The sequence below is a fragment of the Acomys minous genome (genome assembly GCF_964271855.1).
Source record: "Acomys minous genome assembly, chromosome: 2".
NCBI classification, from domain to species: Eukaryota; Metazoa; Chordata; class Mammalia; order Rodentia; family Muridae; genus Acomys; species Acomys minous.
The window spans coordinates 130532969-130560426 of record NC_140484.1 but is presented as its reverse complement, the minus strand read 5'-3'; the positions used below and the strand labels follow the sequence as shown (position 1 = coordinate 130560426).

Sequence of the window (27458 nt, the reverse complement as noted above, 5' to 3'; positions counted from 1 at the left end):
CACCTTTATGAAGTCAGTTCTCTCCTTGTATTTTTACTTGTGTTCCTGAGATGGACTCATCCTGCCCCTGCTTGCATGGTAAATGCCTTTAGCCAAACCCACAGAGCCATCTCACAGACTTGTGTTTGTGTTTTTAATAGCTCAGTCTGGAGGCTAGGGTGTATTCCAGTCCTGATGCTGGAAGCAGCAAGAGGCCATTGGTTGGCAAGTGAATAAAGCTCACTTAAGGAGGCAGAAGACGCTGTGCATAGACGCCTAAAGGAAGTCACACACTTTTTAGAGCTTTGTCAAGTGTACACTTTAAAATATTTATTTATTTATTTATTTATTTATTTATTTATTTTATTTTGGTTTTTCGAGGCAGAGTCTCTCTGTGTTAGCCCTGGCTGTCCTGGACTCATTTTGTAGACCAGGCTGGCCTCGAACTTACAAAGATCCGCCTGCCTCTGCCTCCCGAGTGCTGGGATTAAAGGCATGCGCCACCACGCTCGGCTCAAGTGTGCACTTTTAAAGGATCCGAACACCTATGTTTTATTCTGTCCATTCTGAGTTGTTGCCCCGTTCCTTTGTCTGCACAGGACACTCAGAGTGGCTTCCTGGGTATCTCTGGAGCCGGTTGGGGATGCTGTTTCTAGTCTCCTCGTTTGAGCCCCTTGGGCCAGAGTCAGATACTGACTTGCCTCACTGTGCAAGTTCAATCTAGTCTGAGGCTTGACAGAGAAAGGTTGCATCTCATTCTTGTCCCAATTAAACCAGACCGCTCCCACACTGAGGCTTGGTCGCGTCCTGACAGCAAAAAAAAAAAAAAGGGGGGGGTGCTGGACGCTTCCAACCTTGCTCCAGGGGAGCGTCGAGGTCGGCCGGGCTACCCCACTTCCCTAACTTCTCTGTTGACAACACACAACATTCCCCACCACCTCTTTAGAAGCCTTCTCTGGGTGAGCCCTGTGCGCTTGCCCTGACGTGGTGGGCGGGGCTGTTTTGAGGGCGGGGCGTCCCGGAGGCGCCTGGGCGGGGCCTACTGCTTGGCAGGTTCAAGTGACGCCTCTAGCCCCGCCCTTGCTCATCGGGTAAAGGAGGAGGGCGGCCGGCGAGGAGAGAGCGTGTTGCCTGAGGCGGCCGGGGAGCGGCGGAACAGAGTGTGAGGCAGCAGCGGCGCGATGGCTCCGGCTGGGGACCGCCCAGGCTACTGGGGCCCTACGACCTCCACGTTGGACTGGTGTGAGGAGAACTACGTGGTGACCCTGTTCATCGCTGAGTTCTGTGAGTGGGGCCTGAGGCGGCGGGGGGAGCGAGGGCGCGCCCTGAGGGCAGGCGCGGCGTGTGGAGAGCGCGGAGGGCGAACCTGGCCGCGAGGGGTAGTAGGCACCAGGCCGGGCCCGGGAGCGGCAGCTGGGTGTGCGCGGCCGGGGAAAGCCGGGCAGCCGACGAGGCCGCGGGTTGTGCCCGGCCGGGCTGGCTTCAGGGGGCCTTCAGGTTAGGGACGGAAGGGTGTGCGAGCCGAGCCTGGATCTCAGAGGAGAGCGTGTGAGCCGCGCGGCTGGGGATTGGAGTTCGTACCTGAGCGCCGCTGCTGCCAGGCCGGCCACTGCCCCCCACCCCCCTCACCCCCACCCACCCCCCGAGATCGGGGATGTGGAGGTCTCTGCCTTGAGGGCCCTGAACGCCAGCCCGGCTGCAGCTACCCGACCTCAGCCAGCCCGACACGCAGAAAGGGGGGACCCTTACAGGTTTCATCCAACCCCAATCTGAGAAAGTCTTCAGGGCCCGTCCCCTTCGTCTCTCGGTTCTCTTTAGATCACGCTCACCTCCAGGAGACAGTTACCGTTTCTCAATGCTGAAGCCCCCCCCCCCCGTCCGCCCCCACTCCCATACCTACTTCCACCCTTACTTGGTGTCTTCAAGTACCAGAGATCACTGTCCATCTTGCACCAGAAGTGGTAGCCAGAGCACCTGATCACTACCTTCCTCTTCCAGCCGCTCTCCCAAGAGCACGGGACTTAACTCTCCTTGCTTCCGCTCTGCATCTCGCTTATCAGGACTTTCTAGGGGTTGATGGTCATCTGAGGACACTTATTTCCATAAATGCACTTTGAGAGTCACAGATTTGCTGCCGCTGGACTAGCTTTTGGGTTTTCGTGTGTGTGTGTGTGTGTGTGTGTGTGTGTGTGTGTGTGTGTGTGTGTGTGTGTGTGTGTCCTATATAATTATTCCTGCCTTGGGTCGGGGTGCTGCCATTTCTTCTATCCAGTTTGGTTAGATTTTGAGAATCGTGTTTGATCGTCTTTTTCTTTTTTTCTTTTCTTTTTTGGTTTGTTTCCGGCAAGGAGCAGAATAGTCTTTGGTTGCTACTGCCTTCTTTTGAATGGACCCACTTTATTAGGCCTTGAGGCAAAATTCTTAGCTAACATTCTGTTCTTGAGTCCTCTTGCAGGGCAAGTTTCATGCCAGATGATCCCGCAGAAAGTCTCGCAGTTTTTAGAGCGTTCGTTAGTCCCAGGCCCTTGAGACCATGATTTAGATTGAATGTCACTTTTTCTCAACTATTAGTTTAAATTAATAGTTTTTATGCAGTAAAGGAGAAAGTAGGCAAAGGGATCATTTATAGGGTAATTACTTGGCAACCCAAACATTGGCAAAGGAAGCACTTTGGCAGTTCGGTTTTTAGGATAGATTTGGCAAGAACACCAGAGACCCATGACCACCAGGGAGACTTGAAATCGTGATTTTGAAGTTGGGAGTGTGTAACTTTTTATTTTTCCCATCTTAGGGGTCTTCACATATTGGATGGACTTGGAGTTCATTTATTTTTTTCTAGAATGTAGAATTAGGCACAATGTGTAGAAGAAAATAACTGCCAAGGGAAAGAGTTTTGTTTTAACTTAAGAGAAAACTTTCTAACTAGTGATACTGGCATGGAACAAGTTGGCACGGGGCTAAGGGAGCAAGAGCTTTTTGTTACTGACAGTGCTAAAATAGGCATTGCTCACCTACATCATTTATTTTTAGGAATTGTGTGGCACAGGAACTAGCCTTATGCAGTTTTATTAATCTACATTAGTAATAAAGACTTTTAGTTTAGAACCAAGGTTTTAGGTTACAATCAAAAGAGAAAACTGGCCATTGAGTCATGTGAACTGTGAGAGAGGAAGATACTGTGTTTTGGCAAATAGCTCTGAGAAATGGGAAATGGCTTTACTTCTTCATGTCCTCAGAAGAGGAAACTGAGTAGACTGCCAGAGGTTTTGACATAGCCATCAAAAGGGTTGCTCGAAGAGGGTAAATGAAGGTGTTGGCAACTCTTCATGTGTACACATTGGGAGAAAATGACCTGAAGGAAGTTGAGACAAATTTACCATGTAACATAGTGGTGGATATCTATCATAATTAGAGTATAGGGTTTTGGCCTTTGAATAATATGCAGATTTAAAAAGCTGAGTGTGTTGCTACATGCCTATAATTCCAGCACTTAGGAGGTGAGAGCAAGAAAATCAGGAGTTCAAGGCCAGACTATGCTCTATGAAACACTTGATCAAAAAACCCAAAATAAGCAAGCAAGAAAGCAAAAACTGACTAATAACACCATGTACAAATATAGCTGTAGCTCCATCTTGTTTACATTAGTTGAGTTTTAATGATAGTATTACCAAGGATAATAATAGTTATTATCTAAGTGCTCACTGTGTACCACAGTTTGTTAAGCCCTTGATACGTATCTCTCCTTTGAGTTTTGCAGTAATTCTATGAAGAAGGTATTATTATGCCCATTACACAGATTAAGAACTTGAAATGTTTGCTAACTTTTTATTTTTATCTTGTTTTGTTATGAGAAAGGAACTCTACGATAGCCCAGATACTCCAGGGATTCAACGTGTAGTCTGGGCTGACTTTACACTCTTGGTACGCTTCCTGTCTTAGCATTCCAAGTGCTGGCATCACAGGAGTGAGACACAATCCCTGAAAGCAGAGTGTATTTCTTGTATTCTTGGTTGTGAGCCTAGCCTTTAATGGTTGAACCATCTCCCAGCCCAAGGACATATATTTCTAAGAAATAATTTATCTAAGGTTGCAATAAGTTGTATTGAAATAGTATTTAGGTTGAGATTGCCTTCTGAATCTATTATATACTTTTCCATTTCCATCATTAATTTTATTACACTTATTCTTTTCCCCTTGCATTCAAATGAGAAGAACAGACATGAAATTATATAACAAGAGACAAACTGGACAACCATTCAGAGTATTCAGCCATCTTTTGGCATTACATTATGTGTATTTTGGATAATAATTGATAATAATCTACCACCATAGATGTGACAGTGGTAACTCTCAGTCCTGAAAAGCTATCTTTTAAATATCAGCCCATATTGATTCAAACTTTTTTTATTTGAAAATATAAGGACCAGGGGAAAGGATAGAGAGTCTTTAAATAACTTATTTTTATTTTATGTGCTTTGGTGTTTTGCCTGCATTTATGTCTGTGTGAGGGTGTCAGATCTTGGAGTTACAGACAGTTGTGAGCTGCCATGTGGGTGCTGGGAATTGAACCCAGGGCCTTTGGAAGAGCAGTTAGTACTCTTAGGCACTGAGCCATCTCTCCAGCCCCACCCCCAACCCCAAGAGTCTTTGGTTATGCAACAAGTCCCTTCATGTGCCAGACGTTGTAGGGATAAATGGTTCCTGTTTTGTATGGGGCTATACAAATGACAATGCAAGCTAAAATTGGGCAAGGGATATCTTGTTGTTTGTTTATGTGGTGGAAGGGGGTGCGTGTGCCACATGGAGGCCAGAGGATAAGTTGTAGAAGTCAGTTCTTTCCTTCAACCACATGGATTTCCAGGGACCAAACTCAGCTTATCAGGCTTGGTGGCCCCAAAGCAATCTTATAATCAGTAGTTGACAAGTTATACTTGTTTTGTAAACTTTAAAAGCTTTTGTCAAACAGGGCTGGCAAGATGTCTCACTTACCTCGTGCTTGCTGCCAACCTTAATGACCTGAATTCAGTTCCTAAACACATAAGGTGGGAGAGAACTGACTCCCACAAATAGTCCTCTGACCTCCACATGTGCCTCTGCTAGCACATGCACAAGAGTCTTATTTCTTTGTAAAATAACTTACCAAGTGTAGTTTAAACAGTGCTTACCTTCTCATTTGCATAACTTGGAATGATTTTACTTCTTGTGCATTGACAAATTCTTTCTGAGTTTGGATAATTTTTTTGTTTATTTTGGGTTTTCTTCTTTTTCTTTCTTTTTTGGGGGGAGGGAAGGGCAGGGGTTTTCAAGATAGGGTTTTTCTGTGTAGCCTTGGCTGTCCTGGACTCACTTTGTAGACCAGGCTGGCCTCAAACTCACAGTGATCCACCTGCTTCTGCCTCCCGAGTGCTAGGATTAAAGGTGTGCGCCACCACATCCTGCTGTTTTGTGTTTTCAAGACAGTCTTTCTCTATGCAGTCTTGGCTGTCCTGGACCCTCTTTGTAGACCAGGCTGGCCTTGAACTCATAGAGATCTGCCTGCCTCTGTTTCTCGGAGTGCTGGGATTACAGGTGCGCGTCAATGTTCTGGGCTATGTTTGGATAATCTTTCAGTGTTTTATTTGTTGCACTTTCCATATTGTGAAATATCTCCAAGAATTCTATTTAATTAGAACTGACTTAGTTTTGTATGTTGTTGGCCATTGTCATTCTTCTGAGTTATCTTCACTTTTTCCGCACAACTGTTGATAAATTCGCCTTAACTAAGTTCCTCAGGCAGTACATCTTTAGCCTCTTAAGCCATACCACCATCAATATTTCTGTGGTTTTCTGTTTCTCTTATAACTGTTTACATTTGTTGGAATTTCTATCAACTGGAGTTTGTTTCTCTGCTGCCCGTAACTCTGCTGGCCAGTTATTCAATGGCTTTGAAAGTGACCAGCTTTGAAAGAATTGAGTTAGTTGGTCATACACAAAAAAATTATGTAATTATATGTAGGTTGAAGATCTAACAGTGAAGTTTGTAGCCTATTTATTTGGATTGGTTTTATTTAAATTCTGGCAAATTAAAATGTGAACATATTGGAACTCTGCTTGCTAAGTGAAGATTGTCTGTATATTAATAATTCTCAAAACATTCCTAGTAAGTAGGTGATGCTACCCCATTTTTTAAAAAAAGAAACTAAGTCTGAAAGAAGTTACCTCCTCAACAGTATAGAGCTGTGCCACTAATAAATAGTGGCAGAAATAGTATTCAAATTAGGTCTGACAACTTTCTACCATGGTACACATTACAGAAAGTGGCATTTCAAGTACTAGCAGTTTAATGGAAGAAATGTTGCCTAAAGGAAGAGGAGAGTTTATTATTGCCTTACTCAAGAAATTACTCAGGAAGAAATTATTTAGGGAGCTGAGTTTGGTGGCTCATGGCTATAATTTCAGGACTTAAGAGACAGAGACAGGTGAGTCAGAAGCTCAAGGCTGTTCTTGGTTACAGAGTTAGTCTGAGGCCACCAGAAGCCTTTAAATTTTTTCAGAATATATCATTTATTCGGTAAATATTTATTGAGCTATTTTGTCATTGTCTCAGACTGTAAACTGTTATGTACAGGCAGCCTCTCTGTCCATGGTAGTTGGAAAGGCCAGTAATATATAGTCATTCTTTCTGTCCCCAAGACTAGAGATTGAACTTAGGGCTGCATGCATGCTAGAGGTGCATCTGTATATCTGTACCTATATGTCTACATTTCTACCTACCTACCTGTCTATCTATATCTACCTATCATCTATCTACTTATCATCTATCTATGTGTGCATATGTATGTATGTATATATGTATGTATGTATGTATGTATGTATATATGTATGTATGTATCTATCTATCTATCTATCTATCTATCTATCTATCTATCTATCTATCATCTATCGCATTGAGCTCAATTCTCTGTTTTTCATTTTGAGACAAATTCTCACTAGTTTGCCCTAGCTAGCCTTGAAGTCACTGTGTGTGTGTGTGTGTGTGTGTGTGTGTGTGTGTGTGTGTGTGTATGTGTGTGTGTAGTTCAGACAGGCCTTGAACTTACTGCCTCAGACTTCAGAGTAGCTGTGATTGCAGGCCTGAGATACCAGGCTTGTTTAGTACACTGCTCCTTTCAAGTAAAAATATATTTGATAGAGGAATGTACAAGAATTTATATTTTATAGGGGTTATTTATTAAAAAGCTAAAGAATATTTTTAAATTCTTAGTTATGTCTTTTATCTGTCAGAGGAAGATGTTTGGCCATACCCTTACTGATGGAAAGAATGAACGGTACTCACAGTATGACTTATCTAACCATCTGCCTTTTGTTCTGATGTTGGGATGGTTTGAGCTAAGTACTGTTTCTCCTGTGGATTTGTTGCCACTCTTCAATCCTATTTATAGGAAGCAGGTGGAAGGCAGTAGACAGTCCTCAGTCTCCATGGCTTTATTTTAGGATTCACTTAGATGGGAGAAAGGAGTCTGTTTCTTTTCCTCTGTAGCTCAGGATGAAAGGCTTTAGCCAGTTGTACCTCATACAAACATCACCAGGGGGTATCTGGTTTCTTACTTTTGTTTCCTTTCTTTTTCTTTTCTTTTCTCAGGCTCCTTCCCTTTTTCTTGAAATAAGTGAGTATACATTAGGAATCTTTTAGTCCTGGGTCTCTGTGGGCTGGTAGAAGTGACATTCCTGTCACCTTAAGGAAGATAATTCTTCTTCTAAAATATTTATTTATTTATTTAGTGTATATGTGTGCACAAGCACGTGACTATCAAAGGACGCCTTGGTGAGAGTCAATTCTGTTTTCTACCACTTGTGTCGTAGAGATTGAACTTAGGTCCTCAGACTTGGTGGAAGGTACTCTATATCCACTGAGCCATTTCCTGTGCTCCAAGAAGATTCTTTACCTAAGGAAAAGCAGGCAGGCAGTACTTCAAATTACAGCTCAAAAGCACAATAAGTCAGATGAAGAAGGAAGGACAAATGAAAGATCACATTTAGAGTACAAAAAGATTTAGGTTTAATATGTCCAACTCAGAGACTGCAAGTAAACAGTTTTGGGTGTTGTGGTCAGTAGATTTATGGGTACATTGGAACAGAACGAAATGATACTTAACTAAAACACTGAAACAGGCTTATAAAGACTTGTAGATATGCCTGCCTTTTGACACTGCGACACACCAACACTGCACTGTCATCTACAATGCTTATTCTTGTGAAACACACAGTTGAGTTAAAAAAAACAAAACACAAAACCAAAAAAATTCCTCAATGTTTTCAGCAAATTTACAATTTTGTGTTGGGCTACAGACATGTTTAGAACTCAGCGAAATGACAGAGCCAGAAAGAGACAGTAAGAACAGTTATGGTGACATGCAAGTCCTGGGAGTTTTACTGTGGAGAAAGCAACAGGATCACAGAAAGGCCAGTATACCAGAGTCTGGAACTTTGCTCCAGTTCAGGCTGGTGACTTTGGGTAAATCACTTATTCTCTGTATCATTTTATTTTCTATAAAATGTCCCTTTTGAACCCAGGACCTCAGGCATGTAAGATAAGCACTTTACATCTTGAATGTTTGAGCTTGTTTACTTTACTTTATGTATACGGATGTCTTGCTTGCATGTATGCCTGGGTAACACTTGCAAACTTACTATGCAATGAAGCCCGAAGAGGACATCTGAAGCTAGAGTTACAGACAGTTGTAGGCTGCTGTGTGGGTCCTGGGACTTCAACTGGGGCCCTCTGGTAGTTGTACCTTCAACCACTGAGCCTTCTCTCCAGCCTCTCCACTTAAAGTTTTTTTTGTTTTTGTTTTTGTTTCTTTTTGGGTGAAAATTTCAAACATACAACAAACTTGAAAGAATGCTGAATGCTCTACGTTAACATTTTATTGTACCTCTTTCATATCTACTCTCTGCCTATCATTTTATTTTTGACACATTTCAAAGTTAAGTTCCACTTCCCCTAAAACCTTTCACATTTGTTTAATTATATAAAGCTCAATTTTTATGTGTTTTTCTTTTGGAATAAAGTCTTCATTCAATGGAATGCATAAATATTAAACTTATATTTGCTGAGAAATACATACAGCTGTGAAACAAAACCCTATCAAGACATGCAGTTTTGGGTTAGGGATATTATAGCACTGTGGTGGTCAGTGTTGAGCATGCCTGGAGCCCAGGGATATTATAGCACTGTGATGGTCAGTGTTGAGCATGCCTGGAGCCCAGGGATATTATAGCACTGTGGTGGTCAGTGTTGAGCATGCCTGAAGCCCAGGGATATTACAGCACTGTGATGGTCAGTGTTGAACATGCCTGGAGCCCAGGGATATTACAGCACTGTGGTGGTCAGTGTTGAACATGCCTGAAGCCCAGGGATATTACAGCACTGTGATGGTCAGTGTTGAGCATGCCTGAAGCCCAGGGATATTACAGCACTGTGGTGGTCAGTGTTGAGCATGCCTGGAGCCCAGGGATATTACAGCACTGTGGTGGTCAGTGTTGAGCATGCCTGGAGCCCAGGGATATTATAGCACTGTGGTGGTCAGTGTTGAGCATGCCTGGAGCCCAGGGATATTACAGCACTGTGGTGGTCAGTGTTGAGCATGCCTGGAGCCCAGGGATATTACAGCACTGTGGTGGTCAGTGTTGAGCATGCCTGGAGCCCAGGGATATTACAGCACTGTGGTGGTCAGTGTTGAGCATGCCTGAAGCCCAGGGATATTACAGCACTGTGGTGGTCAGTGTTGAGCATGCCTGGAGCCCTAGAAGCTTTATGTTTTCTCCAGCGAGTGTTGGTGGAGAGAAGAGAAAGATAGAGATCTTTGCTTGACATCAACCTCACGCGCCTTCTGTGTTAGTAGTAGTCACCTCCTCCTCCCTTTCCAGTGAAACCATTGTTCTAATTTTCCCCACTCCCATAAAGTAGCTTTGCCTGTTCTGGAACTGCATAGAAGTAGAATGAATCACCTAGTATTTCCTGTTTGATGTAAGGCTTCTTTTGCTCTGCAGAATGTTTTTGAGATTCATCTGTGTTGCTGTATATTGGTAGTTTACTATAAATGAAGTACAGACCCAGTTTCCTGCTCAGGTGGCCATCTGACACTTTGGGTTTTGATGATTATTAATAGAACTACTATGAATATGCTTGAACACGTCTATATGCATTTTTGTTACTTTGTTATTTTCTATTTATTATTTTGACATGTATTGCTGTGTAGCCCTGGCTGACCCTGAAGTTGTGGCAGTCTTCCTTCCTCAGCCTAAGTGCTAGGGTTGTGGGTTGTGTCACCATACCTGCCCAATAGATGCATCTTTTTATTTTTTGTAGGTAAATCCTTACAATTAGAATATTTAGGACATGAAGTAAATATATATTTTGTTGCATTAGAAACTACCAGGGTTTTGCCCATTTTATGCTGATAGTTTTTGTTTGTTTGTTTTTTGAGACAGGGTTTCTCTATGTAACCATGCCTGTAGTAGAATTCACTCTGTAGACTAGCTTGACCTTGAACTCAAGAGATCCACTTGCCTTTGCCTCCTGAGTGCTAGGATTAAAGATGTGCACCACCACTGCTCGGCTCTAGTTTTTCTTTGTTTGTTTGTTTTGGCTTTTTTTAAAAAGACAGAGTCTGGCTATGTAGCCCAGGCTAGCCTTTCTAGGAAGTCCATACTGGCCCTTCTGATTACTGGGAATACAGGCATGTGCCATCATGCCTGACTTACACATACAACATCTGGTCCACATCATTGTCAGTATTTTGCTCCAGTTATTGTCAATTTAACCATTCTGGTGAATATGTACTAGCATGCCATGCTATCTAGTTCACTTATTATTAGGTATTAAGTCTTTTTTTCACTTTTTTCCTCCTGTGCACACTACTCTTTTTGAAGCTGTTGTTTACGTATGTTATACATCTGTGCCCCTTTTGTTGTTCATATTGTTCTATGAGAGATAATAAAAAAATTGTCTTTTGAAATTTTGAAGTTTGGATTGGCTCTTCAGCCATAGGTAACTGAAAATAGTGTTTAAATTTGAGTTTTGAATAATTTTAATTTTCTATTATATAAACTCTGTGTGCCAAATTATGCCATACTTTAAAAATTTTTTATTTATTCATTTTTTACTTTTACATATACATTTACATTAGTATACATATCTATAATAAACTACACACAGCAAGAAGGATCATGAAACAATTAAAAATTATATAAATGTTACATTCATAGTGTGTTGCCTATTTGTATTTGGCAACCTTGGAGAAAACATCTTTCCTATTTTGGTGAGTCTACAACTCTGAGTGTAAATCAATATCTATCATATCTCATCTCTATCAACTTAGACCTAAAAACATCTTAATCCCTAAACAACTAAGCTTAATTGTAAAACTAAATTATCTGGTTTTCAACCCCTATCAAATATTTGAGAAGGAATAAAATTAGTTATCTGAGTAAACAGGAAATGCAAGTTAGCAGCTTCCAAAATGAGAAAATGACAGAGACAGTTTGCTGCCTAAACAGTCACCCAAAACTCTCTGTAATGTTGGAGCATCATCTTCAGTCTTCTGGCCCATTGTATCTGGCAGACATATTTGTAAAGCAGGAACTATTGAAGACTTGCTTACCCTGTCTTGGCAGACTTTGGCCGTCAACTCTGCCTGCATCGAAGGTTGCCCACATTTAGGTAGAATTCTGTCTGTAGCAGAAAGAAGGGCATTTTGCCCAGTGGCTGGTTTGCCATATTTGAAGCCATCTCCATAAGGAGGTTCTTTACTTTTTTTTTAAGGTTTAGAAGATGAGACTAAAAAATAAGAACAAAGTTTTGTAGCTTTTTGTAAGCTGTTTTATCTTCTTAGAATTTTATAGGCATCCTTTTACTGATCCCTATAATGTATGCATAATAATCAAAAGAGGTATTTCACCCACGGAAAGTGAGTAAGCAGCTCAAAGTTGAAATAATTTGTTTGCGGAGCTGTTAACAATTGTTGACTCATCCTAGATGTGAACTCTTAGGTCTTAGATATGTTCTCTAATTTCTCACAACAGATGGCTTTTAACAGTAGTGGCTGGGTAGAGTTAAAAGAGCAAAGTAGAACGCTAGAATTAGTAAAATTTTGGTATTAGCATTGACTCTATACACATATGCATCTCTCTCTCTCTCTCTCTCTCTCTCTCTCTCTCTCTCTCTCTCTCATTGATAAGCTTGAACTATTGACTCTTTACCTCTATGACATGTCATCTCTTTCCTTCGGTAATAACTAAGTCCTGAAGTCTGCTTTCTTTAATGCTAGTGTAATCAATCACCCACCTTCTTTATAGTTCATGTTGGTATGGCTCTTTCCTTTTTAATTTCAAACCTATCTGTATATTTAAAACACTTTTTCTGTAGGATTTGTAATTGACTCTTTATATCATTTTTGTCAGGTTAACAATTTCTACTTATTTTTTAATTTTATTTTTGAGACAACATTTTACTTAATAGACCAGAATGGCTTTGAACTCAGAATCCTCTTGTCTCGGCTTCCTGTATATTGGGATTATAAGCATGACTCACTATACCTGGCTTAAATGTCTGCCTTTTCATTGGCATGTATTGTCGGTTTATAGGTAATGCAATTATTAGTATGATTTGGTTATTTTCTTTTACTGTCTTTTGGATTTGTTCTTTGCTTCCCCCTCCATTCTTTCTTTTGTCTTTTGAATTAATTTAGCTATGTGTTCATACATGTCTCAATTTTCTAATCAAATATATTTTATTATGAACTTATTGACCAAGAGTACCTCACTTATAACCCGAGTAACCTAAACAATAGGAAAAGAAGATTAACGAATACAATAACAAAACCATAAGGATATCAGTTCTGAGGAACGTTTCTCCTGGAGTAATCAGCAGGATTTCTTTTGCTGGAACTTGGAGCAACCAGAACCTGGAGCCTCAGCTGCAGCCCGGAGCCCCGAAGCCTTCCCTCAAGCTGTTCTCTCTAGGAGTATCTCGAAGTGGAGCAATGAACAGCCAAAACTATCCCAAGTCTCCTAAGGCCCCGCCTCTTGTTTTTGACTCACATTAATACTTCCTCTCAGCATTTGTTCAAGGATGTTTTTCAGCTGCTTAATAACCAATCTCTCCCACATGGTGATTCAACTTCTAAGGGGATAAACATCACCTGCTCTCTCACAAGTCTTTTCTCATCCCCCACTTGTTATCTAAACAAAAAACATGTTTATCTCTCCTTCACATGCATCTGGTATTTTAGCTGGTCTAGTAATATCTCTGGTGTCTCTATTATTGCTTTAGAGGTTGTTCTCATAGGCAGGTTAGGCCTTTGATATTATTACAAGATGTGGCATCCAAAAAATTTACAACCTCCCCTGCCCCCCCAAAAACACACCCAAAATAAATGAACAACAACAACAAAATTTTGTAAACGACTTGTAAGATGGCTCAGGTAAAAGTACTTGCTGCACAAGCCTGGCAACCTGAATTCTATCTCCTGAATCTACATGAATGTGGAAAGAGAGACCTCGCTCCACAGGGTTGTCCTCTGGCCTCCACACACGTGTTGTGGCTTTCACACACCCTCCTTCCTTCTTCTCCCATACCATAATCATGTGCACGCTCATGCATGCACACATACACAATAATGGTAATTAATAATTTAAAAGCTATGATATTTTAAATAAGGTTGTGGGCTCTTGTTGAGTTCATAGCTGTCCCAGGGTACATGCTAGGTACCTTCTCTATCAGTGAGCTACACCCCACCCCATCCTTCTTTTTCTTTTTCTTTTTAGTTCTTAACATACAGTCTCACTCACTCAGTTGTCCACGCTAGTCCTGAACGCACTTTGTCGCATAGGCAGGTCTTGAATTTTCTACCCTTCTATCTTAGCTACCTAAGTAGTTTGAGTTACAAGCCTACACCCCAGGTCCTGCTACACACATTGTTTTTATATTCCCAAGTGAATTAATTATTGTTTCCATTGTGTTTTTATTTGTTTGTCTTACCTGTAGCAATGCCAGTATGAACTAATTCTCTTGCTTACTTTCTATTTCATGTAGCTGTGAGTAGGTATCCTCTTAAGCATACCAGGTAGTCACAGACCTAGTGATCATTTCTGAAATGGCCCAAGGTCTCAATCTTTTTCTGGTGTGAGCATTGTATCTCATCCTCCTGGAGTACCAAAACAGGCAACTCATGCCCTTTCCCTTACTCCCTTGGGACAGTCATAACCTGGTTACAATATTGGTTTTTAATTTCCTTTTGTGCCACACTCCTCAGAAGCATCTTGAGTTTTAATATTGCTAGCGCTAAGTTGTGTGTTTAAGAATATATTTAGTAAGTCAAATGGTGGCACATACCTTTAATCCTAGCATTAAGAAGGCATAAGCAGGCGGACCTCTGTGAGTTTGAGGCCAGCGTGGTCTACACAAGCCATTAGCCAGGGCTACATAGTGATGCCCTGTCTTGGGAAGAAAACAAACAAAAAAATATATTTATTGAGAATTTCCAACATGTTTACATATTTGTAGTGCGAAGATTTTGAGGGCGTCTACATATTGCTAAATAGCTATTTACTTTCTCTTAGCCAAGAATTTATATATTTCAAAACTAGCAGGGCTTTTTGTTTGCTCAATTTTTCTCAAGATGATTTCAGTCCAGTTACCTTTTACCATTTGCTAAATACTTCTTCCAATAATTTGAAAAAAACCTAACATTATTATATACTACATTTTAAATGTACTTGGGTATGTATCTGTACGTTCCAATCTGTCTTATTGAACTCTCTTATTTCAGCATCACATTATTTTGGTGATATATGTGCATGTATACACTCACATATACGTGCATTTGTGTTGGGCTCAAACTTAGGACTTTATACATGCCATACATAAGTGTTCTACCACGGAGTTAAGTCTGCTGCCCTCTTCTAGTTATTTTTTTATATATAACTTCCTAATTGCTTCAACAGTGATTCTACTTTCTATATCTATACCGAAATTCTCTATTACCAGATAATTAAAAAGGACTTTGTATTTTTGTTTAGGGCTAACAGTGGAGAATATAATTTTATCACATTTTTTTTGGAACCAAGAAGGGGAAAATGAGACTGATGTGGTTTAATTATGTTTTGTGCCCATTAAAACTCATGTTGAAATTTAATTCCCAGTGTAGCATTATTATGAGTTTAGCCTTTTTTGAGGTAACTAGGTTACGGGTGCTCCTCGTACTGATGGTTTACCTTAAGGGTGAGTCTGACATCTCCCTACTACTGTGTGCGTCACTCTCACTTCATCTGCCAGCTTATAATGCAGCACGAAGCCCTTGTCAGTGTTGAACTTCTCTGACTCCAGAACACTGAGTAAATAAGTTGTGCAGTCTCTAGTGTAATTGCAACAAAACGTGTGCTAAGACAGGAAGAAAAGTAGAATAGGGGCATTTAATCAGGACACTAGTTGGGAGTAGCTTTTATGCTTCCTGTATAAGTGTAGGAAAGCCAGCTGATATGGGGGTCTCTGTTGCCACATTTGCAACAGAGGACACTTGATTAGGTTAATTTTCTTAAATGTTTCTGTTGAAGCACTCGTATAGGTAGAGAAAAGTGAAAACAAGTGTCTGTGTCTGAAGTTGTGTAGTTGTACATAGTCTGCCATAAGTAAGATTTTAAAAAATACTTATAAAAGATTTGTGTGTGTGTGTGTGTGTGTGTGTGTGTGTGTGTGTGTGCGTGTGATTTGTTAATTATACCATTGACCACTGTAGTAAAAGTTGGAAACAAGCTAAATGTTGGTTGCTTAAAAATTGTGTAAAAAAAAAAATGATGTAGCTTTATACTAAAGTACTGTACCCAATAAAATGAAATGAAATTGTAAATATTGAAAACACAATCAGGGTTTTGGCTCATGTTCATCCTTTGTTAGCATATTTTAATATCACTAAACAGCCATAGTTATCAATTGAGATATGGGGAAACCCTGGAGTTATATGGTATAAAAAGTGCTGTATCTGGAACCATTTCTGAACCTTTTTCTACCACTGATTTTAATTCTTCTCCTTTAAATTTCTGATGGTTAGTATAAGAAAGCTGCTTTGTTGCTAGGAAATGAAAGGGACTTTGCAAAAAAAATATTGTTTTCAAATGTTTGAAATCTCAGAATATTTTTTCCACACTTGTATCATCTATTGGATTTTTATTGTCATCTGAAAGCTCAAGCTTCCAGAGCTACATTAGGGGTTTTTGTGACTTGGTTTGTTGTTGTTGTTGTTGTTGTTTGTTTTTTGCTATCCTCTATCATGATCAATGACCTGCAGAAGACTTACAGAATCCCCTGCATATAGATTTTCCTTCTACTGCTCTAACTGCATTTTTTTTTCTTTCAAATGCTAAGGTTTGGACCCATGACCTCCACATGCTACGCAGGATTCTATCACTGATCTACATCTCCAGTGGAAATCTTTTAGACAGAAGCTCATTATGGGATCTGTCAATCCTGGACAACACTGAAAGATCTGCCAGACTGTGGGAGTGTGTTCATCTAGTGCTGTAGCTGGTTCTTCCCAAACTTTATGCTTTTAGGATCTCATCCTGCTCTTAAAAATTATTGACAGGGCTAGGGCCATTTCTTTATCTGTATATTTTATTAGCCTACAGGATGGATTCCTATGAGTGGAATCTCCTCTTGAATACTACCTAGAATTTCCTTTTAAGAGCTGGCTGTGTAGGATGAGAGATGGCTCATTGGGTTAGGTGCTTGCCTTGCAAATCTGGTACCTAAGTTGAATCTCTGGAACCTGTCAAGTGAAAACAAAGAACTAACCAACTTCACAAAGTTCTGACCTCCATACGTGGGCTGTGGCACAGGTGCACTGTCACACACATTCTGCACGTACACACATTGTGCACACATAGTAATAATTAAATTTAGTAATAAGAATGATATTTCTTTGTATTTTTTAGAGGTCTCTAACGTTAGGCTTAATAAAAGTCAACTTGCTTCTCCCATTTTTCCTTTGTATTTAATCTGTAATAATGTTTTGGTTCGAATCTATAAAAATACTAGGCTTTGGCTGGGTGTGGAGGCACATGCCTTTGGTCCCAGCATTTGGGAAGCAGAGGCAGGTGGGTCTCTGTAAGTTGGAGGCCAGCCTGGTCTACAAAGAGTTCCAGGACAGCCAGGGCTATTACACAGAAAAACCCTGTCTTGAATAATCAAATCTCTCTCTCTCTCTTTCTCTCTCTCTCTCTCTCTCTCTCTCTCTCTCTCTCTCTCTCTCTCTCTCTCTCTCACACACACACACACACACACACACACTACAGTTATGAAGTAGCAATGAAGTCATTTTATGGTTGTGGGTCACCACTGTAGTAAAGGGTCTCAGCTTTAGGAAAGTTGAAAACCATTGGTTTATAGTATCTCTTTAAAAAATAATGTGTGTGTGTTCTTATGTTTGCACACCCACCACAACACATGCATGTAGCTGGTCTTTGCTACTTTGTGGGTTCTTCTTTTTTTCACCCTTTGTCCCCCTGATTTCACCCCCATCACTAGATAGGAAAGGAAAAAAAGATGGGAGGAAGGGGGGAGATCCATTAATTTCTTTCCTTTTGTTGCTTCTTTGACCATAGCTACTAACAAACCCCAACAACCACCTCCCTGCCTCTTGGGGCTCTAGTATTTATATACTCTCTGAAAAGTTCCCAGAATTCCAAATGTCATACAGACGCAGAAACTCTCTGCAGCTGGCAAAATCATGCCTCTGTTAGAGCAGGAGGCAAATCATAGCTGCTGTGGGCACTTTGAAGCAGCTCCACATCCCTACAGCTGGGATTAAAACAAAAGGACATTTTATAGTATTTCTGTGTTTTTAAAGAACCAAATTTCTCACTGCACATGCATGGAGAGGAGAGAACAACTTACTGGAGTTGTTTTGTCCTTCCATTGTGTGGGTCCCAGGAATTGAACTCACGTTATCAGATTAGCAGTCAGAGCAGATGCCTTTATCCTTTGTGCCATCTTGATAACTTTGTAGTACCTTTTAGCATTTGAGTGAGTGAATAAATATAAGCACACAACTCAGTAGTCTGAGCTGAGTGCTGGGTGAGAGGTGAGAACATTATGTGTTGTAAGAAGGGCAATCAGTTTTCTGTAAGCTTGGTTGGGGAAAACTTCACCTAATGTCAGTAGATTTGAGCTGGCCCTGAAAGTTTTAATTAAATGCAGAGGAAGTTGGGATTATCAAAATAATCATTTTCAGAGTTTTGTCATTTCAGTTTGCCTCTTCATTGCTTATCGTGGTTTGAAACCTTTTCCTTCTTGATCTATTGGTAAATCTGATATTTTCATTCACCTCCAGTGAGGTGAAGACCATCTTCTCTTGTTCTTCTTACTCATGTGATCTGTTTAAAGTCCTTTTTGTTTACCTTGGCCCTTTCCAAGGCAGAGTTAGATACCCATAGTACTTTTCTGCTGAGTCTCCCTCCTCCTCTGTAACCTCCATCTTATAAGGTCAGAGTTTTCCTTAGCCGTGACTGACATGGAGCTTCGGCTCCTCTCATCTTTTTCTTGTGTTTCTTCACAGGCCTAAAATCTGCCTCTATTGCAATTCAATATATATATTTCTTTTTTTATAATGTAGGGTGTTAAAATATTTTAAAACATGAAAAACACTTTTCATAAGCCAAGGTGGACTTACTTTTCTTTTACTTTTTACTTTTTAACTATGTGTATTTGTTTGTGTCCCTGTGTGGGTATGTGCATGAGTGCAGGTACTCTTAGAGGCCAGAAAGCATTGATTTGGTTTAGTTTTGAGACAGGACCTCTCTACCTAGCCCTGGCTGTCCTGTAATAGACCAGGCTGGCCTCAGACTCACAGAGATCCACTGGCTTCTGCCTCCTAAATGTTGGTATTGAAGGTGTGCACCACCATGTATGGCCCAGAAGATATTGGCTATGCTGAATACACACACATATGTATTATCTGTCCTGGTTGGGTTTGTGTGTCAACTTGACATGAATTAGAGTCATCAGAGACGAAAAAGCCTCAGTTGAGGAAATGCCTTCATGAGATCGAGCTGTATGACATTTTCTCAATCAGTGATCAATAGGGAAGGGCTGAGCCCATTGTGTGTGGTGTCATCCCTGGGCTAGTGGCCCCAGGTTCTGTAAGAAAGCAGGCTAATCAAGCCATAGGAAGCAAGTCAGTAAGCACCCTTCCACGGCCTCTGCATCAGCTCCTGCTTCCAGGTTCCTGTCCTGTTTGAGTTCCTGTCCTGACTTCCTTTGGTGATGAACAGCAATGTGGAAATGTAAGCTGAATAAACCCTTTCCTCCCAACTTGCTTTTTTGTCATAATGTTCTGTCACAGCAATAAAAACCCAACTGAGACATCATCTGGTCATATGTCATTGTTTAAATAATAAATAGCTAATAAATGAATTGCCTCCATAGAACAGCATGTTGCCTACTGTAAATTAGAAAGATTAAATTTCAGGATCTCCCTGTCTTCTTTTACTCTGAAGTCCTAGGAATTTTTAGCATTACTTGGACATTTCATGAAAATATTTGGCAAAATGAATATGGGGAAGCTGCAGGGTAATTTTACAGCTTTCATGCAGCTCATGTGCTGGTTGTAGGAGAGCTTTCAGTTTTGCAGCTTCACTAGCTCCTAATGCTTCTGTACTTTGATCTTTAGCATCTGGGAGATGGTTATAGAGTTGTAAATTCATCTAAACTCCAAATTACAGAATCTAGTCACCTCAGGGCCCTGTGTATTTTGCCAGATACTGGGCAGTTAGCTTGCTGAACACTGGCTCCACCTGCTGTCCTGCCGAAACAAAACATCTTGCTTGTCCCTTCCCCTTCCAATGTATACATATATTTAGAAGAAAAAACAGTATTAGTTGTGCTGTGGTCATTGACAACAATACATGATAGAAACAATTTGAAGATTTATTTTGGTTTCAGCTAATTGTAGTAGGGTAGGTGTGGAAGCCTAAGTGTGTGGTGGACCAAGAAGCAGAGCATATGGCAGAAACCGGGGGCTAGGCATAACCTAGGACTTGCCCTTCATGGCTTGTTTCTACCGGCTACGCCCCATCTCCTACACATCCTGGAGCTCCCAAAGTATCATCACCTGCAGTGGAACGAGTGGGTTAACCATGAGCCTGGTCTTCGCTCCAAAGTCAGTGTTCATTCTATACTACCTTTAACTGTTCCTTTGACAGTCAGTGGAGGGCACTAGAGATACATACAGCAGGAAGGGCTTTTCCTTAGTGTTGGTGTGCTGGTCAGGCAGTTTCTTGGTCTAAGTGACATTAGTAGCATATAGCTCCTACAAGTGCAAGAAGCTTCTCTAGTGCTCAGGTCCAAAGGACACAGTAGCCAATAATGTCTCCTCATCCCTGCTGGGGTGGTCAGCTTTTGCTGGCACCATAGAAGGCAAATTTCTGTGTGTGTGTGTGTGTGTGTGTGTGTGTGTGTGTGTGTGTGTGTGTGTGTGTGTAGGGTATTGTTCTGCATCTCAGCCCTGAGGGATCCTCTTTTGATGCTCGTTTGATGACTAGGGATGGTAGCTCTGTTCTCCTTGCACACACTGTCCCTTTATTCTGCAGTTCTCTTTATTTCTTACCAACTAGCTACTCTAATTCCTTCTTTTAATTAAATCTGGCCTTGAGCTTTTGAGATCCTTCTACCTCTGCCTCCCAAGTGTTGGAATTACAAGTACATTATAGCAGGTAACCTGGCTTCAATTTTATTTTATTTTATTTTTGAGACTGAGTCTCAAATAGCTGAAGCTGGCCTTCAATTTACTATGTAGCTGAGGGTAATCTTAAACTTCTTACATATGCTCATGTGTGGCTGGAATTATAGGCATGTACCACCATGCCTGTCGTGGGATGTTTGGAATCAGTTCCTAGCACCTGGTGTCTCATGCTTGATAAGCAAGAACTCAACCAACTGCAGTACATCTTAGCCCTTTCAGTAATTCTCTATTGTAAAATTTTCCTGCTCAAATTGCTTCATGGATGACCAGTTCTGTTTAGAAACTGATTAATAGCAGTTTTGAATAATAAAAAATGTTTTATGTCTGTAATAATGTATTTTATTTTTGTTTTGTAAACCTAAATTGGCTGTTGTTTATATAATTCCTCGAAGAGCAGTTTTGTCTTTTTTAAAAAAAATCAACTTCTTAATTTCTTTTGTTCCATTGCTCCCACCCTACCCTTGGAACTGAGGACTGAACCAGGGTGTTGTGCTTACTAGACGAGCACTCTCCCACTGAGCTAAATCCCCAACTTCAAAATCAGCTCTTTAAAAACACAGGGCTAGAGAGTTGGCTCAGAGGTTAAGAGCACTTGTTGCCTTGCAGAGGACCTGGGTTCAGTTCCCAGCACCATATAGTGCTTCATAACCACCTGGACCTTGAGTTCCAGAGAACCTGATGTCTGCTTCTGACTGCCCAGTAGATATCAGCATCTGCTGATGCCTGCCCCTTATATAAAATAGCATAATATTCTCATATAATCTGCACCAATCCTTCAATATGCATCACGATCTGTTGATTGCTTACAATACCTAACACAATGTAAGTATTGTATGATATATTATCTAGTTACTATACTTTATTGTTGAGGAAATAAGGACAAGAAAAAGTCTGTGTTTAATATACACATTTAAAAAATATTTCTAGTATGTTGAATCCACTAATACAGAATTCAGAGACATGGAGGACCAACTGTAGTGGTTATTTCTTTACAGTAGTACATGTAATTAAGTTAGCCCAATATTCAGCAGAAGCCTGGGTCAGGTGAGACCCACTTAACTAAACTCTAGTACGGAATTCCAATACTTCTACCAAATATGTGTGATGTGTCGTCACTGATGTTTTGGACATCAGTCCTTTACTTTCCTGTGTTACAGCCTCTGTTTCCTTAGATTTTTATCTAATCTTTTCTCATAGTTAATGTGCTTATTTTTGTTCATTATGATATCTAGTTGGTTCCAGAGAAAAGATGTGTTACAAATATACTTTTTCAATCCTTGATTGTTTAAGAAAATATCTCCATTCTATGTTTTCAATTAATTGATAATTTATCTCGATATTAGTAACTATATTGAAAATCATTCACTTAGAACATTGATAATATGCTACTCATCTCTGCCTATAATAAAATTTATATTATTTAATTTTTCTTTCCTTGTTTTACTAACTTAACTTTTGTAACTTGGTTTTGTTCTTTTGCTATTCATGTTTGAACTTGGCTTTTAAATTTTGTCATGTTTTATTTTTTATTTCCCTGTGTGCATGTACATATGCATCCCAGAACACATGTGGAAGTCAGAAAATGATGTGAAGGCATTGATTCTTCCACCATATGTATATGGACCCCAGGGATTAAAGTCAGGTCAAAGACTTAGTGACACAACTTTGCTCACTGAGCTTTTCTGCCGCACCTCAGAACTTTGTTGTTTTAAAAATGAGGACAGAAGTCATAGAAGATTCATTGTATTACAGAAAAATTAAAATGTATAAATCTGTTGTATTATATCCTAGAAACTAAGAACATTACCAGAAATGAAATATTACAGAATACATAAGATGTAGACTTTCAGGTGACTTTCAATTGCACAGCCAAAATTCTTCCAGTTATTTATATTATCAAATATTTTATATTATAATACCAGCATTTATATTATCATTCACTTGCAGAGAACCAAACTTTGAGGAGCATTGGTATAGAGTCTGATCTTCAGCTAACTGCTGTATGTCTGAGGTTTTTCTGGGATCCTTTTCTTGCTTGCTTTTAGAATTTAGAATTTTCTCTGAAGTTGGTAGTTGGTATACTCTAAAACACTCTTAGTTTCATTTGTCAGGAAATACCTTTGTTTTATTTGTTAGGTATTTTATCATAGTCTTTCCAAGGAATTCCTTATGTAACTATTGCTAAAGACCAAATGAATGTGTACTTAAGTTCTTCAATGGTTAATCTAAATCTCTTACTGTGTTTTTCTCCTGTAGGGAATACAGTGAGTAACCTGATTATGATCATACCTCCAGCTTTTGGTGCAATTCAGAGCATTAGAGATGGACTGGAGAAACGGTACACTGCCGCTTACTTAGCACTCATGGGTATGTAGGATACTTCATCTGAAAACCGTGTGCGGTGTGCCTGTGGGTGGCTACTCTCTTCATTTCTAAATGCGATAACTTGGTATACAGTATAGACATACTTTTTAACATTAGACCTGGAACTTCTCAGACCTTGACAGTGACTTGAACTGCACTTTTGAATAACTTTTTGAAAAAGTTCAGACTGCTAAAACGGTGCAAAACAGAGGTAATAAAACAAACAAGGTTTTTTTCTACCCAACGTTGCCAGATCAGAAGTTTTTATTTGTTTCAGATCTTAAAATTTTCTTTAAGGAAATATACCACTTAGATAAAATAGAAATTTTCTGTGTATTCCTGCCTGGTTTTTTCCTTTTTCTACCCTTCTCAGTCCAGCATCTCACCCTAAGAGCTAAACTCTGTCTTAAATTATGTCTTATAATTTTCTTAAACACTCTTATGCTTACACTGTATATATCTGTAATGTCTCAAATAGTGTGTAGGGACTGAGCATGGTGGTAGACGCTTATCATCCCAGCACGTCAGAGACTGAGGGAGAAAGACTGAGAGTTTGAAACTACCCTAGTATGCATAAGCAAGATACTGTTTCAAAGAAAAATAAATTATATAATGTTCTAGTCAGAAAAACAAGATCTAAAAAATGATATCAATGGAGCCTTTTACACTGAAACACAGTTTATAGCATTCTGTTATCTTTTGGATGCTTTTTTAAAAAATTAAACATGATTGCATATAAAAATAAATATTATAGATAGGTAGATATATATATGCAAAATGTTATTAGTCTGACAGAAGGGGGCAGCATCAACTAAGAATCTTGTAAATATGCATAACTTCTATTCCAAATAAAATAGACTTCCCTAACCTGAGGAAAACAGTTTCTTACCATACAGAATTACCTTTTATCCTTTTTGTTTGTTTTTGTTTTTCAAACAAGGTTTCTCTGTGTAGCCCTGGCTGTCCTGGACTTGCTTTGTAGACCAGGCTGGCCTTGAATTCACAAGATCCACCTGCCTCTGCTTCCCAAGTGCTGGGATTACAGGTGTGCACCACTGCTCCTGGCTCAAAATTACTTTTTAAAGGAAAGAAAATGCAAAGCCTTTTGGTCAACAGAAATTCTTCTCTCATCTAATTTAAAAATAGATGCAATAATATAACCTTCCTAACTTAAGTAAATGGTCTCAAATGAGGAACTAAATGCCCAAAGCTGTAATGTAATGAAAAATAATGTCCGTAAGATAGTGTAGTAAGAGGTCTCACATAACAACCATCACCTCCTAAGTTCAAACCCAGAAGTAACTCTACACTAAGGGCTTGAGTATAGCTCTGTTTGATTTGCCGAAGTGGAACCATAAATATTAGAGCAGGGCAGTGCCTTCTGACATTGGACTTGAGAGTGGATCTGACATTTGCCCTTTGCTTTGCTCAAAACTCCGATCTGTCTCATTCTGAGGAACTTCTGGGAGGTACATGCATGTCTGGGACACCAGCTTAGGTTCAACCATGACAGTCTCATACCAGATCTTGAGGAGATCCAGTGTCAGCTCCAGATCCTGTTGCTGCAGTCAGAGAAGTGTCACATCTGTGTGGAGGCATCAGAGTCATGTATGCTTGGTGTACCACAACAGGTTTCTTGAGTTTCTCAGAAGCCTTACCAACACATTCTGGCTACCATCATTACATCTTTGCAGATCTATATATCTAGGCTCCCCTATCCACCTGGGAACCCTTATAAGACTCATAGCATCCCAATCATAGAGCATCTCTTAGTACTGAAATGTCTGCAGTGTCACAGACTTAGGAAATATAAATCTACCTGCTTAGAATTTCTGAATAGGTGAAGTGGCGGAGACTGAAATAACCTCTAATTCTTCAATGAGAAGCTATTTCATGTCTCACAGCATCAAAAACAAGCAGTGAACAGGGCATGGTGGCACATGCCTTTAATTCCAGCACTCTTTGGAGGCAGAGGCAGGCAGATCGCTGTGAGTTCAAGGCCAGCCTGGCCTACAAAGCAAGTCTAGGACAGCCAAGGCTACATAGAGAAAAACCTGTGTGCAATAAAACAAAAAATCATTAGGAACTATTATGAGTAGTTATATGCTAACAGATGAGGTAAAATAGGAATATGCAAATTCCTGACACCTACAGCTTACTAAATATTGAAAAAGATGCCATCCAGTCATTGGGGCAAAGACAAACTATTTTCATGACTAATGCTAGAAAAAATAATTGATTATCTTATATACAAAAAATCTAAATTGATAAAAAATCTAGATGTAAAAACTAAAATATTATAAATACTGAAATAAAATATGTGGATTTGTGTACATCATTTTGAAAGACTTTCTGTGATCTAAATTCAGATGTAAACAAAGATGGTCAAATTGAATTACACACCTGGTTAGGTGTAGTGGCGCACTCGTGTAATCCCAGCCATTTGGGAGGCTTGCCTGAGTACATAGTGTGTGTTAGGCCAATGTGTACAACTTAGACTCCGTCTCAATCTATGGTTTCTTTTGGCTCAGTGGTATAGCATTTGCCTAGCATGAACATATCCCTAACACCAATCCCCAACACTACCAAAAATGGGGAGAGAGGTGCTTTTTCGTTTTCTCCTTTCAATTAGCATGGAGTGGAATGTATGGACTACTGATGCAATATTTAGTATAAAAGTCCTAACTAGCCAAAAAATTTTATTAGCTATGCTCACAAAACCCAGAGCCAGGAAATTGAAAATGTCTTTATGCCTTTTCTGTACATATCTCTGTAATTGTTTCCTAGATACATAAGTTGTATACTAGGTATTTTATAAAAAGAACCTGAGTTAGAGCCCCTTCCTTATTACTTAATAGCTGTATGGCATATGTAATCCTTTGTCAGTAAATTACATAAAGGCCAGATGGTAACTGATAAGTTCTATAAAAATGAAAGGATCTAGAGCATATATAGTGGTCAGCACTCTTGGCATAATATAAAACTTCAATACATAAAACTATTTATTGTGGCAAAGAGACACAGCCCAAAACTGCCACCAGGGTCTGAGATGTTCCCTTGGATCCTTGACTGTGCCACAGAAAGAGTTACAAAATGGGTCAGAATGAAGCAAAGTCAGTGTATTAAGTATTTACACATAGAAACTGCCGTATACCAAAGAGTGTCAGTATCTCAAAGTTCTCAAGAGAGTTGCATTTCAGTGTATTTACCGTAGTTTTGTATATATGGTATTGTGACTTTCTAAATTATATTGCTAGGGTTTATGGATCAGAGAAGTACAAGAGAGTGCTAAAAGAAGCTGACCAACTATGCACATTCAAGCTTATCCTGAGCATCCAGTACTTTATAGAAATAACAGAGTATCCTTGTAAGCTACTTTGAGAATTTTAGAAAAACTATACTGTGCTTGTTTTCTTCTGCGACAGAAATCCTCAATCATAGTACTAACTCAGCATTAGCTGTTTCTTGTCAGAAGACCTTAAACTTTGTTTTCCTCAAAACTTACTGCTTTGAAATGTCTTATTGTCTTCTGAAGTCACTCTGGCCCCCAAGAATTTCTTGCTGATCTTTTTATTTGTCTGTCTTAATTCTAGTGGTAGGAATGGGATCCTGGTGTTTCCACATGACTCTGAAATATGAGATGCAGGTGAGTAATGGCAAAAGTGAGTGATGGTTTTTCTCAGTTTGGAGACAGTTCCAATTTGAAGAAGAACATACAATAAAGGATAATAAAAGGGGGGACTTGTCATCTTTGAAGGTCAAAGGACTCCAACTGTGTAAAGAAGTAGTATGGCTTTCTATGGATGTATGCCAACTCTGTGCAGACACATGTAATTTTAGAACAGCATCAAAGAAGACAGTTACATGGAGGTGTCCTAAAACGTTACGAGCAGTTCACAAGAACATGGTATCCTTAGGCGCCTGCAGTCTTTCATGTATCGGTGGCATCCTTTGAATGGGATGGGCCCTGTTTAGTTTCTGTCTTTGCTATGAAGAGGTTATATCTACTCATTTGAACCTTTTGGCTTATCTTTACTAACCCTTTGATTCTGCCTGTACTTTAAGCTCTTAAGTTTGAACTAAGTTTTGTGATCTGGCCTTTGTCAGACTCATCTTTGTCTTTGCTTTGTGGTATTGGAATGAACACAGGCATTGCACATGCTAGGCAAGTCCTAGACCAGCCCCAGCCTTGGGCTTATCTTCCTAAATGATTTACACATATAGGAATGTCAAAACAAAACATTATTATTATTACTTTGGTTTTCAAGACAGGGTTTCTCTGTATAGTCCTGGCTGTCCTGAAACTCAGAACTGATTATTTTGTATGCCAATTAC

The 27458-nt window shown here is 39.9% G+C and overlaps 1 protein-coding gene across 1 annotated transcript in view; it reads left to right on the top strand.

The window, feature by feature from the left end:
- The first annotated feature begins 1054 nt into the window (after positions 1 to 1054).
- ACER3 (alkaline ceramidase 3) overlaps positions 1055 to 27458 on the top strand; it is a 59671-nt gene continuing 33267 nt past the window's right edge. The window contains exons 1-3 of the mRNA XM_084768295.1: positions 1055 to 1263; positions 23016 to 23126; positions 26717 to 26769. Coding sequence (XP_084624421.1) covers positions 1161 to 1263; positions 23016 to 23126; positions 26717 to 26769 — 267 coding nt within the window. The 5' untranslated portion in view covers positions 1055 to 1160. The remainder of the gene's footprint in view (positions 1264 to 23015; positions 23127 to 26716; positions 26770 to 27458) is intronic.